The sequence below is a fragment of the Diplotaxodon limnothrissa genome, linkage group LG11 (assembly GCF_057381915.1).
Source record: "Diplotaxodon limnothrissa isolate DT_005_m linkage group LG11, D_limnothrissa_male_GT1.1, whole genome shotgun sequence".
Classification (NCBI taxonomy): Eukaryota; Metazoa; Chordata; class Actinopteri; order Cichliformes; family Cichlidae; genus Diplotaxodon; species Diplotaxodon limnothrissa.
The window spans coordinates 11,138,239-11,151,839 of record NC_140606.1 but is presented as its reverse complement, the minus strand read 5'-3'; the positions used below and the strand labels follow the sequence as shown (position 1 = coordinate 11,151,839).

At 41.4% G+C, this 13,601-nt stretch overlaps 1 protein-coding gene across 1 annotated transcript; it reads left to right on the top strand.

The window, feature by feature from the left end:
• Nucleotides 1–953: 953 nt before the first annotated feature.
• Nucleotides 954–11,071, top strand: coq3 (coenzyme Q3 methyltransferase). Its single transcript, XM_085365090.1, has 6 exons — nt 954–1,232; nt 3,713–3,850; nt 5,589–5,688; nt 7,341–7,592; nt 8,818–8,977; nt 9,290–11,071. Exons 1-6 carry the CDS (start codon nt 1,039–1,041, stop codon nt 9,460–9,462), a joined length of 1,017 nt encoding a protein of 338 aa, XP_085221216.1. The 5' UTR covers nt 954–1,038; the 3' UTR covers nt 9,463–11,071.
• The last annotated feature ends 2,530 nt before the right edge of the window (nt 11,072–13,601 follow it).

Genomic DNA, 13,601 nt, shown 5'->3' with positions numbered 1-13,601 from the left:
TCAACACAAAAATCTTCATCTCATGTCCCTCAAACCATTCAGATGTTTCCACTGTGCCAGAAACGCTCTTGTCATAGGTGATCTTACTGTTTTGTTCCACATGTGAACATAATACAAGTTATCACAAATTACACCCTAGTAGTAAAAAAATAGTCATCAGTAACATATGATTGGCCAGTGAAGTTATCATTTTTGGTTTTTCCCCAATGAGTAAACTTTTTTTTCTGTTTGTACAGAGATGATTGGCACTTTAAAAAAATGAAACTAGTTAAATGTTTGATCAGGCATCACAACTGAGAGCATGACTCCCACGAATCCATTTTAAAACATAAATTAAAAAAAAACTGGGAACAAATAAAGCTGTCGAACTTTCATTTCCTACTGTGCAAACACTGATTTTTAGTGAGTGGTTTGCAATATCCGATTTCTTTACTGATGGATCCTATTAACCTGCAAGTGATTACTGGGTAAAGTGTATTGGACAAATGAAACTAACCAAAGTCATTAGACTCTACTTTGTCCAGTTGGTCAGGTCTCAACTGGGACTTTTTAATTTTTAAACAATCAAGGAAGAACTTGGCATACTTTTACTGCTCATATTTATTCTTTCGAATACCATAGAGCAGACACAAGCAGTCAAAAAAGAAAACTGGCATAGCATAAAATTAAATACATAAAATATAAATAGATGAAGAGTGGCAGAGGCACTGGGTCCTTAGCAGCTCAAGAGGACATGGGGAATAATTGAAAAAGATAGTCAACGTCAATGATGACGAAACTGAAAATAGTAACTGTAATCTGGAAGCAGGCTTTACAGGGGAGCATCTCGCTGGTTTTACCTGAGAGGCCCGAGAAACTAGAGTGGAGAAGTGGGCTCATCTCCAAAGGCAGAGGAGGGCAGCAGTGCAACGGCGACGGTGAGAGCTGCGCTTAAATCTCAGCGTAGAAGAAGAAGGAAACCCAGCGACGCTGAACTCCAAAGACGAAGAAGACTGTTTATTATGAACTTCACAGCTAGTACCTCGATGGTTTTATGACATGTACTCCAACAAGTTTCGCCGCCTCATGTTAGGGCTGCACTGCCTTAAAACGACCGCTGTTTGTGGCCTGGTCCAGAGGGCCGCTGGTCGAAGCGGGTTCGGCTGGACTGCGGTGTGTAAACAGCGGACACTGTGGCTGCAGAGGAGCGCCTGTCGGGAGATAGAACGACGTGCTGTGCTCCGTCAAAACGGGTATTTAGCAGACACACTCGTGTGGTGACACCTTCCTTTCCAGTGCCACACTGTATAAGAATATTTGGAGGACCGGAAGCAGGGCTAGAAATCAGTATTTTTTTTTTTCAAAAGAAAAAAAGAAACTAAAACTCAGTGAAATTTAGCAGCATACAGCTACTGCTTAGACTAAGAGGTCCGACGAGGCTCACCCTGGTAGCTCTACGACTCTGGACAGCTGATACATAGTGCATCATAAATATGTTACGGAAACAATTCTAATTACTACTCTGAAATTTAATACAAGCATCCTTTTGCATCCAGAAAGATAGTCAGGTTTGTCATTTTGTTAAATGAACTGGACTGATTTGTGAAATGTGTGATGCTCCTCCAATACTCCGATACTTTATAGTCAAAGTATCTTAAAGTTGAGTACCTTTGTGGATGGCTATCATATTAGAAAGGCTTCCAAGCAGATTATCTCTGCACAAACCGATTCATTGCTTACAGACACGATTTTCAGTGTCTTGATGTGTCCTGTGGCTGAACACTTTTCACCATTTTTTTTAGAACACTAAAAATGCTGCCTTTTTCTTTTACTCAAGTGATAGCATTTTGAGCATGTGACTTATGCATGAACTAAAAAAACAAAATTTGGCACAATTCAGCATTTGTAAAAATTTGCACGTCACCAGAGATTGCATCATTACCGAACCATTTTACACGGTTTTTTTTTTACATGTCTTTACTTGGTTTTAGCAAGATGAACTGAATGAAATGGGTACTGAGGGTTAAATACCAGCACAACCTTTTGTTTTAGAATTTGCATTTGCGATTTGCATCTTCAGAAACTATATGTTTGATGTCAGTAGCAAAAGGGCTTGGTATTTTGCTTGTTAGATTAACTCATTTTCTTCAGTTTTACTGCACTCAGTGTGTCCAAAGTATGATGAGCACAGCAGAATGCAAAATACTGGATAGGATAAGAAAAACAGTAAGCTCACATATGAGAGCCAATGATACTGATATTGGTACATAGCCCAACACAGTGCATCCAGAAAGTACACGACTGCTGGTGTTTCATCATGTTACATCCTCATTCCAAAATGATTAAATTCATTATTTACCTAAAAAGATCCACACAATACCCCATAGTGACACGGTTAATAAAAGGTTTGCTTTAAATTCTTTTAAATTTACTAAAAATAGCAACCAAATATGTTCATATATGTATTCAAAGCCCCCGCTATGACACTCAAAATCATGTACATCCTGGTTCCACTGGTCATCTGATGATTCTATAACTTGATTGGAGTCCACCTGTCTAAATAAGGCCCCACAGTTAACAGTGTATGTTGGAGCACAAACAAAGCAAGGAATTGTCTGCAGACCTCTGACACAGGATTTTATTGAGGCACAAATCTGGAGAAGGTTACAGAAAAATTACTCTTCATCAAAAATATCACCATCATCTGTAAATAGAAGTTCTGCCTGAGTCAGGTAGGTGACCAAGAAAGCGATTGTCAGTCTGACAGCTCCAGCGTGGAGAGAGGAGAAACTTCCAGAAGGATCATCTTTTCTCCAGCATTACGCCAATCAGGCCTGTATGGGAGAGGGTCAGACAGAAGCCAATTCTCAATAAAAGGCACAAGACAGCCCACCTGGAGTTTACCAAAAGTCACTTGAAGGACTCTCAGACCATGAGAAACAAAGATTGAACTAAATGCTAAACATCATGTCTGGTGGAAACAAGGTATCGCTCATCACCTGGCCAATACCATCCCTACAGTGAAGCTTGGTGGTGGTAGAATCATGCTGGGAGATGTTTTTTTTGGCAGCAGGAACTGGGAGACTAGTCAGCCTTAGCTTGGATCGCAGACTGGGGCGAAGGTTCATCTTCCAACAGGACAACAACACTAAGCACACAGCCAAAATAACAAAGGAGTGACTTTAGCCAGAGCCCAGACTTGAACATGATTGAAGTTTGAGATCTGAAAATGGCTGTGTACCAACTCCCACTCTGTCCAACCTGATGGAGCTTGAGAGTTTCTGCAAAGAAGAATGAGAGAAACTGCCCAAAGATAGGTGTGCAAAGCGAGTAGCATCAAACTGAGCAAAGACTTTGAATACTTACATGGCATATTTTTTTTCTATTTTTAATAAAATTGCAAGAATTTCAAGCAAACCTTTTTACTCATTATGAAGTGATAATCAAGTCCATGTTGGAATAAAGCTTTAACATGACAAAATGTGGAACAAGTGAAGTGCTGTGTATACTTTTTGGAATATGTGTGCAAACAGCTCGACTCCACACACTCAACACAGCTGTCGGGCTACTCAGCTGCAGGTTCTGGAGAAGAATTTTGAATCAAAAAGTATAGTGAGGTTTTTATTATTTATTATCGACACTATAGAACAGTCTTTTGTTGGTTCCTTGTTTATTTGGCTTGGTTGTTTCTACTTTAATGGCTGTTTTTTGTTTGTTTTTTTTCCACATGCAGCGTTCGGTCAGCTTCTCACAGCACCGTGGACCCTGATGAACTGAGGAAGTTCCAGTCGTTGGCAAACAAGTGGTGGGATGAACAGGGAGAATTTGCAGCTCTTCACGCCATGAACGACCTGAGGGTGCCTTTTATACGGTACACAATCCGCCCGTCAATCTTCATCAGAGGCGCCAACAGATGGTGTCAACGTAACATAACCCAAAGGAAAGCCGGGCGGCCTCGTGGTATCTGAAAGCAACTTGTGAGGATACAAGGAAAAATAAGAGAAATTGAAAGTGACAGGGTTCTTCCAAATATCAGTACATTTTCAGCCAATAGTGTTTCAGCTGCTTTGGCTCTACACGTGTGCATGTTTTGGGGGTCGGCTGGGGCTGTTTTGATTGATAAGATCTGTTGTTCAGGACCCTTTGCTGTAATCATGACAGCCATCCAGCCAAGAGCCCAGTGCTGTGTTCCCCTCCCCCACCCTGGGATCTTCTTGGTGGTGGTGGTGATGATGATGTGTGCTTATGGTGACAGTATGACAGATCTAGTGTTAGTGATGTCTGAGTGGGGATGATTTGCCCAATAAGATTTTACCCTCAGGGCAAGTTGAAATGAGAGACAGCAGCAGTGCTGCCACTGTTGCTGCTGGAGCTCTGCGACTCTGATAGTTCATCCTGCCAGGGTGCCTTATTTTCTTCATTGTTTCAGTGTGTGCTTTAGTTCTGTAATACATGGTGTTGTACACAGACTCAGGATCTGTGCAGATACCCCGTGTAGTAACCAAATGCAATGTCTTTAACAAAACAGGGTTTAGTGTTTGATTTGCCTTAGTTATTAGCAAAATGGTCTATTTTGTCCTCAAAATGTTACACTGACAGCAATACAGTGAATCATAACTATACATGCAATGGTGACAAATTAAAGGAAAAAAATCTGCCCTTTATTGTGAGGAATTCAGAGTTTCCATCATACTTGTCCTCTTATCAAAGGATACAGATTTATGTCCTGATGGGAGTGGTCTTTTCCAATATGGCAGTTGTAACCTTCTGTAGGACATGAGTGGGTCACTGAAAGGTTTGATTATTATGAAAATGATGCGAACCATATGCTACAGTTTTCACAGTCAGCTGATCTCAACGAAGTTGAACACGGAGATATTTGGATCCATATGATAGATGGCTTACTCTACCAGCATCACCAAAGTGAGGGAACACAGTATGATAGGGAAAAAATGTAGAGGTCATTATTTGACTTTTTATTCATTGTGTATGCAAATTTACCTGTGTGACAAAATGTTTACCCACAGTTTCTAAAATATAAAGTTGGAAAACACTCAGAAATACTTCAGGTTTGAGACTGAATTTCTTTTTGGGGTTTTTGGTTCATTAAGTCAAAGTAAATTTTATGAAAATAATCACTGAGTTCATGCTGACGGTAATGGTTTATCATGTGCTGATAGTTCAGCAGTAGCTTTTGTCTGGCTCTGTCTGGGTGGTGGTAGTGCGAGGAGGTAGTTAGATGGATGTAAGTATATTTTGGCACCTTAGCAGAGCTTTAATGACGAGCATGATGTGCAGTCAGGTCTCAGCCTGTTCCCATGTTTCGGGCCTCAGGCAGGAGGCTGTCGGACTGTATATCAGGGAAGGAAGTGAGGATGCTTGTTTGCTGGCTGACACTGTTGCTCGGAGCGATTTGAGAGAAGATGGTGTAATACACCATGGAGTTACCCCTACACTTCCTCATGCTAAGCGGCTTCTCATAGACTTTGGAGGTTCACAATTTCATATCTGCCCACTGTTCTTTTACTTTTAAGCGTTAGGTCTGTTGTAGAGTATTCTGAAATATCTTGAAGACTTGGGAATGGGAGATATATTTTTACCTTGCACAGGGATAACCTGCTGAATGTGCACAGAGCGCGCCATCCCGGGAAGCCACTCGCAGGACTGAAGATCCTGGACGTCGGTTGTGGAGGAGGCCTGCTCACAGAGGTAAAAAGCGTCCGAAAGCTGCAGACTCAGAGCAAACAACAGCGCCAAAGAAAAGCGTCTTTCCTGCTACATATTATCTGTCTGGGCGCAATTGTTTCAATTGCTACCTTTCACGTCACATTGAGTCTTTTCTTCCCTCGTGCAGCGTAAATATGTGCCTTCGATGTGCTTCAGTGCCAGGCTTCTCGCATGCATACGCAGCAGAGCCCGGATAAACATTTCAACGTCAGCCCGGTGCTCGTTCTGCTTTGATCTGACTGGTCACGGCGTGGTGGATCGGACAGTCGGTCGTTTACAGTTGTTTATCTGTTTGTTAGCACTGATAGCTGCATGACTGGGACGGAGCTTTGATGTGAGCTGAGGACTCACCAGCTGTGCTGTGTGATCTCTGAAGACAAAATCAGGTCCTGTTCTTATACAGCTCCGTCACACAGGTTGTCTTATTGAGACACAGACACACATGATAAGAGCGCCTGTTAAGGCTGTGACTGTTATTGTGTGTCTGACCGTCTCTTAGCTAACAGTCCTACCATCACACGGGATCAGCAGCGGAAGGATGGATAACAGGCCCCTGGGCGAAAAAGCTCTTCAGTCAGACTTGGATGTTTAGCTTTTGTCCACAGGAGGGCACCGTTCACACCAAACCCTTATTTAGTGCATGTTCCTGCATATCGCTGCTATGTTTTTCCCCACTCTATTTACAGTGCCAGCACAGCGTCTTGTGGAGATGAAATGATGCTTTACTACCATGATTGATATTGTTTTAAATTTCATGAGTTGTTGTTGTTGTTGTTGTTGTTGTTGTTTTGGGTTTCTTTTACTCAACAACCACAAAATCTCTTGTATTAATTGACATGTTTTAGATATATTATAAAAGCCTAACATTGAATTCAAATAACTCTCATTAGACCTACACTGTGCTGTATTTACCTGCATGTAAAACAACAATCCCCATTTACTAGTTCTTCTTCTTATGAAGATGGACAGGTTATGGATGAGTGTGGATGAAGTGAATGATGGAAGTCAGGAAATTTTCTTTCTCTCATTAAATTTTGTATTCCAGAATTTAATAGTTCATGCAAATCGGTGCCTATTACCCCCCCAGTGAATATATTACTGTAGATAAACATAAGGCTTGTGGAAATGTGAGTTCCAACACATAATCAGTGACTTCACAGTCAAATGAGCACAGCATCCTGAAGAAGACAGGTTAGATAACAAAGCAGTAACATTTCAAGTTTGTTAGTACAACATTATTTGTGTGTAAGAGTCAAGTTTTTCTACTAAGACTAAGTAAAATATGAGTTATTGTGATACAGATATATATTTTTTTTTATAATGCAAGACAAATGTTGCTCATATTGTTAGCTGTTGTGGTTGAACAGTGACTTATTTTTTAAGTATTTAGCATAGTTAATATGATTGATGTATAATGTTATATTTGTCATCCAAAGAGGACAATGAAAAATCGTATTCTTATTCCTCAAAGCTAATGCAACTAATATATTATTCATTTAAAATGTGTGCTTTGTCTACTTTTATCATTTTTAATATGGTTTTGTACTGTCTGTTCTTTTAAGTGAATCGTATTCGGCTCTGCTTTTTTAAAAAAAAGTTTGACGTGCAGTTCTCTGCTCCTCATCCTCCTCCAGCCCCTGGGTCGTCTGGGAGCTAAAGTTTTGGGTATAGATCCAGTGGAAAACAGCATTGGCACCGCCCAGCTGCATTCGTCCTTTGACCCGGACCTATGTGAGCGGGTGTCCTACCAGGTGTGCACCCTGGAAGAGCTCTCAGGAGGAGAGGATGAAGGAGCGGGACACTTTGATGCTGTGGTGGCGTCTGAGGTTGTGGAACATCTGGCTGACCTGGAAACGTTCGCCTTCTGCTGCAGCCAAGTGCTAAAGGTGCTGTTTGTTGTTTTATTGTTTCGTTTTGTTTTTTAATACTTTGACTCTGATATTTGTGTGTTAATACTGCACTTGTGTTTGCATATCAGGTAGAGGTTCCCTCTCTCTGAATTAGACAGTTATGGGTGCCCGAGTCAGCACCGGGCTGGACGGGGTCTGTGGATGACCTGCTGTGTTTTTCTGTGTGTGCCTTGTACTTATCATTGAAAAGTTTCAGTGAAAGCCGTGGTCCATACTGCAGCCTGGGGGTCAGAATCTCCTAGGTTAGTGGGCCAAAAGTAGCTGAGAGGGGGGGGAAAAAAAAGCTTAATACAGGAGGTTAAGTCATGACTGGAATTCTTTCTCTCTCTCTGGTCTAAATCTTTCTTCTGCACTTTCATTAAAAAAAACCCCAAACACAATAATGTTTAATATTTAGTATTTACTGTTATATTTCCATATATCATCGTGATGTTGTTTATTGTATTGCTCTCGTTTTCTTCTGCTTGTTTTCTTTTTTCTTTCTCAACAGGTGATCCAGGTGATTGGTATATGTATTTTTTTAATTTTTTTTTGTCTGCTTATTTAGTTGGTTTTTTTTTTTTTTTTTCCCCTTTATCCCCGTCCCTCTTCTCCGCTGTTTTTTTTTCACCCTCTTCCTTTCTCCCTTTTCTTTTCTTCATTCAAGTCTGTCCCATATCTAGCAAGTGAAAATAAAAAAATAAATTAAATAAACAATAAAAGGTGAATCAAATAGACCATTACGGCAAGGCTGGGATGGTCAGTTTGGTAAAGTAAATCCGTTGGGCATCTTTCCTCGCCTTTAGACAATAATTCTGATGGCAAAAGAGCCAAACGGGACAGGCGAAAAGAAAAAAAAAAAAAAAAGAAAGGAAAAAAAAAAACCCCCAAACATTTAAATGTACTTTTCTTGACCACGCATACATATATTTTTTTGATGCTCATGCTTTTATTTATTTTTTCTCTCCCCCCCCTGTTCAACCTATTTTTCTTGGCCTTGTTGAACTTTGAGGTTTGGCATCCTTCCAGATCTCGCGCGCTGGATTTTGTCCTCTGAAAGCCTTAAATCCATTCTATAAATACCCTGCTGCATCTCGTAGAAGAGCTCCTCCCTTGTATATCACCTGCAGAGGTGTCATGAAATGTGTTTCCAGAAGTAACGCAGTCTATTTAACTTATATTTCATGAATCAAACCTTTCCATTTTTGCTCCCTGTGTGCAGCCAGGTGGCTCACTATTCATCACGACTATAAATAAAACCAACCTGTCCTACGTGCTGGGCATTGTTGTAGCGGAGCAGCTGCTGCGCATCGTGCCCGACGGGACCCACGACTGGGAGAAGTTTGTCAGCCCAGTAGACCTGGAACGCCTCCTGGAGTCTCGTAAGTCCCTTTGGAGGGAGGAAAAAAAAAGAAGCTCCCACTGATTATAGAAAACAGACTAAAAATGCAAAGGTTTTTTTTTTTTTAATAATTAAGTGGGCAAATCTATGTGGAACTAAGTAAATATACCATATTACAAAAGGTCGCTACAAGATGTAAAAGTTTTTTTTTAAACAGCAGTAAATTTTGAGGATTTCTGTGTCCATAAATTGTCTGCAAAGCTCATTTTATAATTCGTGTTCAGGAGTAGTGCAAAAATAAAAATCTAATTTTGCCTTTTGTGTTGACATCAGTGTCTTCCTTCTTTGTTAGATGGTTTCTCGGTGCAGTCTGTCAAAGGAATGCTGTACAACCCCCTGTCGGGAGCCTGGAGCTGGACCGACAGCACTGCCATCAACTACGCCCTCCACGCCGTCAAACTGAGAAAACAGGCTGAGGACAGCAGCCTCCACCCAGAGGACCACACCATAGAAAGTAGCAGCTGAGCCACGCCACTTGAGAAGAAATCCAAAAATGAGAAATAATAACTCAGACGCGAGCGGCCCTGACATCCTGTCGGCCAGCTGTGACGCAGCACATGAGACTGAGTTTATTCAAGGAAAGGGACAAACTCCCTGCAGATAGAATTAGAGATGTGCTGCATTTGGCAGACCCATTGATGCTGTGCTGTGCTGCGTGAGCGCTGAATACATGTCTAGTGTTTGATAAGCTGTGTAAAGCAACGGTGCATCCTTTAATTGTGTAATCATTTTCAGCATATGCTGTCCTGCGTCAGTGTGGTGTTTGAGGCTGAATAGTTAAAGGTTTGCAACATCCTCCATTAAAACTGACCTCACATCAGTTTGATTTCTCAAGAATGAACGCATGAGAGTGAAAAATGTGATTATTTGGAATGCTAACAAAAAACAAACAAACATGATTTCGGGTTTTTAGATGTTAATATTAATTTATATTTTGTGTCCACAGAGGGGAGGGGCAACCATTTCCTGTGGGATTATAAGGGGTCTGGTCTCATGTGGAAGTATTACATAATACAGATCTCCCTCGTGCAGAGAATAAGTCATGCTTGCATGATGGTCTTAAAGAGACCAGAAATATGACTGTAGAACATGTGCAGAAGCTAACAGAGCACGCTGTGAGGACTGAGCACTACACCTATTTCAATTTCAGATATGTTGACATTTCACCGGTTTAAAAAAAATAAATGCTCTTTGTATATACATATTTTAAAAAGAACTCTCCCTCTCACCCTCTGGGGGGTGGTATGTGTGTGCTCCTCACGTTCAGGTCCTCTACCAGAGGCCTGGAAGTTAGAGTGCTCTGTGCAGTGTCTTAGCTGGTCCTTGGACTGCACTCTCCTGGATGGAGACCTTTGATGTTGTGCCTGGAATCTGCTCAAGCTAATTTTCCAGCTCCTTTATGCTTCTATTACCACTAGGACCACTTTGGATTTTACCTTCCACATCTGCTCCAGATGTTTCTTCAGCACCTGGTTCTCCATTTTCTTGTGCTCCTTCTTCCCGATGTTGCTGTCCGGTAGGATTACAACATCTATGACAACTGCGGTCTTCTGTTCCTTGTCAACAATCACTACAATACTGCTTGGTTTGCCAGCAGCTTCTATGTGGAAGTGGAAGTCCCACATGACCTTACTCCTGTTGTTCTCAACCACCTTTTGTGATTGAGGACTTGGGGACTTCTAGTCCATATGCAGCACAGATGTTCCTGTATGCTATCACAGCCACTTGGTTGTGCCTCTACATCTATGCAGTTCCAGCTTGCTTCTTACATCCTATTACTATATGTTGGATAGTCTCTGGGGCACCTTTGCACACTGTTCAACTTTGTTCCCTTTGTAGACTCAACCCTCTATCTGATGCCTAGAGCCTGTTCTTGTGCTGCTGTGTTAGAGACTCTGCGCTGTGCTTTAAGTCTGTGTTGTGCCAGAAAAATGATTTCAGGAATTTGCCCCAAAATGATTGTCTATATTTAAACTGTTTTAAATGACTTGTCAACCCACAGTCTGTCAAACACATGACAAGCATGTCTCTTAAGAATGATATCAAGCCATTTTGAGCCAGAAATAAAACAGTCCTGTCACAAGGTAAGAAGCTGCAGTCGGTTTTTGGCAAAGTGACTTTTATGTATCCTATATTTATCTAGGTAAAGAGCGTCATTGACATCAAAAATGTCTTTTTCACGAGCGATCTGGCCAAAAGTGCCATTTCAAAAAACAAAAAGTGTCATAAAGATGCTTCCTGGTGTCAAAGTCGTTTCCTCTATCTGCCGACAGTATCTCTATGTGTGTGTGTTTACTAAATGCCTTGCTCCAGCAGTGCCTGCTGTGTCATATTCCCAGGCTGGTTCAGCAGTAAACACCAATACACGCTCCTGCTGTAATGCGCGCTCCCGAGAGCCACGAGGCCGCGCGTTTAACTTGCCGTAGCCATGGCTGCGGTAAGCACTCACCCTCCTTCACTGACCTGACGGGGTCAGACAGCAGCAGGCAGGTAATTGGCACCAGGATGATACCGGCGGACACGTAACTACTGGATGTTCTTTTGTCCGAGTTGTCTACATCCTGTTCTCGGCATGCTCGACAAACAGATCTGGAACTCACCTGCTGGATTAAAGCGTCAGGATAAACGAAGTCTTCCACTTCCAAAGTTGCTCCAGAGTGAGTACTCCTTCCTATTAGTGCATTTACCACTAAGTTATACAGTTAGACTGTAAGTAGAGTCTATACCCACAGCACACCGCGGTCACAGCACAGTTGGCATAGTGGATTTGCAATCCGTGTCTTACTTTTCTCGTTTGCGTAATGTGCTTCAGTGTGATTGCACAAACACACTGCACTCCATAGAATTAGCAGTCTGTAGTAGCTGAAGCGGAGCAGTCAGTCGGTTGGAGGCCGCTTAAAATGTAGAAGCGGAGCAGAAGGGCTTATCATCATGTTTGGCTGCTGTTGGCCAATAGTTTGTTTTCGTGGTGGTGAGTGAGTCTCTGCGTTCAGGGGCTCGCCAGGGCGGGGTGGCTCCGATCCTCCACCGGAGAAAGACAATAGGTCGGCTGCATGAAGTAACCGGCATTTGATTAGACAGCAACGGAAGTTGCCCAACTTTGCCACAAAAATAAAAGGACTGGGTAATTCTTTTTTTGCGTTTCTAGCCCTCTTTTTACCTTGATCTGATGATCAAAATGTACACTCCACTACACGTAATATGTGCTGTGAAAGTTATTAAGTTCTACAGGTGTTAATCACATAAGTTTCTTAGCAGCTCTATGCAGAACTTAATTAGATCAATTGCTTCTCTTTCTTGTAAACTCTCGTTTCTATGGTGGGGATTGGACAACATCTTTTTGCAAACCAAGTGTATCTGACTAAAGCTCTTTGAGAGACTCAAAAAAACCCCAACAACCTGGAACTAAACATGTAGACGTAGCTTTGCACAATTCACAGTTCAGATCAGGGGCGGAGCGGGTGGGTGGCTTACGGGGCTTAAGCCCGGGTTGTTTTGTCAGAAGCCCGGGGTATTTTGGAGTGTAATTTTTTCATAGTTAGATGCCTGGCTGACAACTGTATAAAACAAAAAGTACACACAATATTCGAAGCACATAGTGCACACTGTGGGAATTTACGACTGTGCGTGAATCCCCCCCTGATATTGGTATGATCCAAGCTCAGGCACTAAGCGACTGAGCGAGGGGGCGGGGCAGCTGCTGCCCGTGAGTGCGCTGTTGGAGAGACGGAGCCAGCCATACTAAGGAGAGCTTAAGTTTGACAAGGTACCAAAGCAAATCATTCATACCGTACAAATAATGTAAATATGACGGTGCATCACGAAAGATTGATATGAAACTGATCACTTGACCAATATTATTTTACTTGCTCTTCAAGTGAATCAACAAATGGCGAAATGAAAATCCGAACAAATGCTATTTTTTTTAGAGAGTCTTAGCTTACGTGTGTTTATTTCATATTTTCAGTTCTTACCCTCCCCGACTAAATCGGTTTCAGTTATGTACTGAAATATAAGAATGGACATTCGAGGCTTCTTTCAAAGAAAAAACTCAGGTAAATGTTATTTTATATATTATGCTTTGTATGTTGTTCAGTATATTTCTATGCAAAACAAGAGGGATTTCAGTACACAGCAGGATATTCACATTTGTAACCAGATATTTACATACACTTTAGGGAGAAAACATAAAACATTTTTACTGTACAACATCAATTTAGATTAAACTTTTGTTTTAGATAAATATTGAAATATATTTTGAATTAGTTAAATGTCAGAATAAAGAGAGACAGAGCTGTCTATTTTTTTATCACTTTCATCAAATTTAGGAGTACATGTACACTAAGTTTATTGTTAAATAATAAGAAAACTCCAGACGATTCCATTCTGAGCTGAAGAAGCTTCTGATAGGTTAGTAGAGTCCATGTGAGTAAATTGGTGGCACAGCTGTGGATGCATATAAGGCAAAACACAGAGCCTGTTTCTTTGACATGGGAAAATCAAGAGATGTCAACCAAAACACCAGGAAAAGAACTGTGGAGCTCCATAAATGTGGCTCAGTTTGAATACAATTTGGTGCCATTTGCAATTAAGAAATACAGATA

Bases quoted from the DNA above. Each gene is read 5' to 3' on its own strand.
- coq3 (XM_085365090.1), top strand. From the start codon at position 1,039: ATGTACTCCAACAAGTTTCGCCGCCTCATGTTAGGGCTGCACTGCCTT. The intron at 1,233-3,712 runs GTATTTAGCAGA...TTCCACATGCAG, and splicing joins GCTGTGCTCCGTCAAAACGG to CGTTCGGTCAGCTTCTCACA. The intron at 7,593-8,817 runs GTGCTGTTTGTT...CCCTGTGTGCAG, and splicing joins GCTGCAGCCAAGTGCTAAAG to CCAGGTGGCTCACTATTCAT.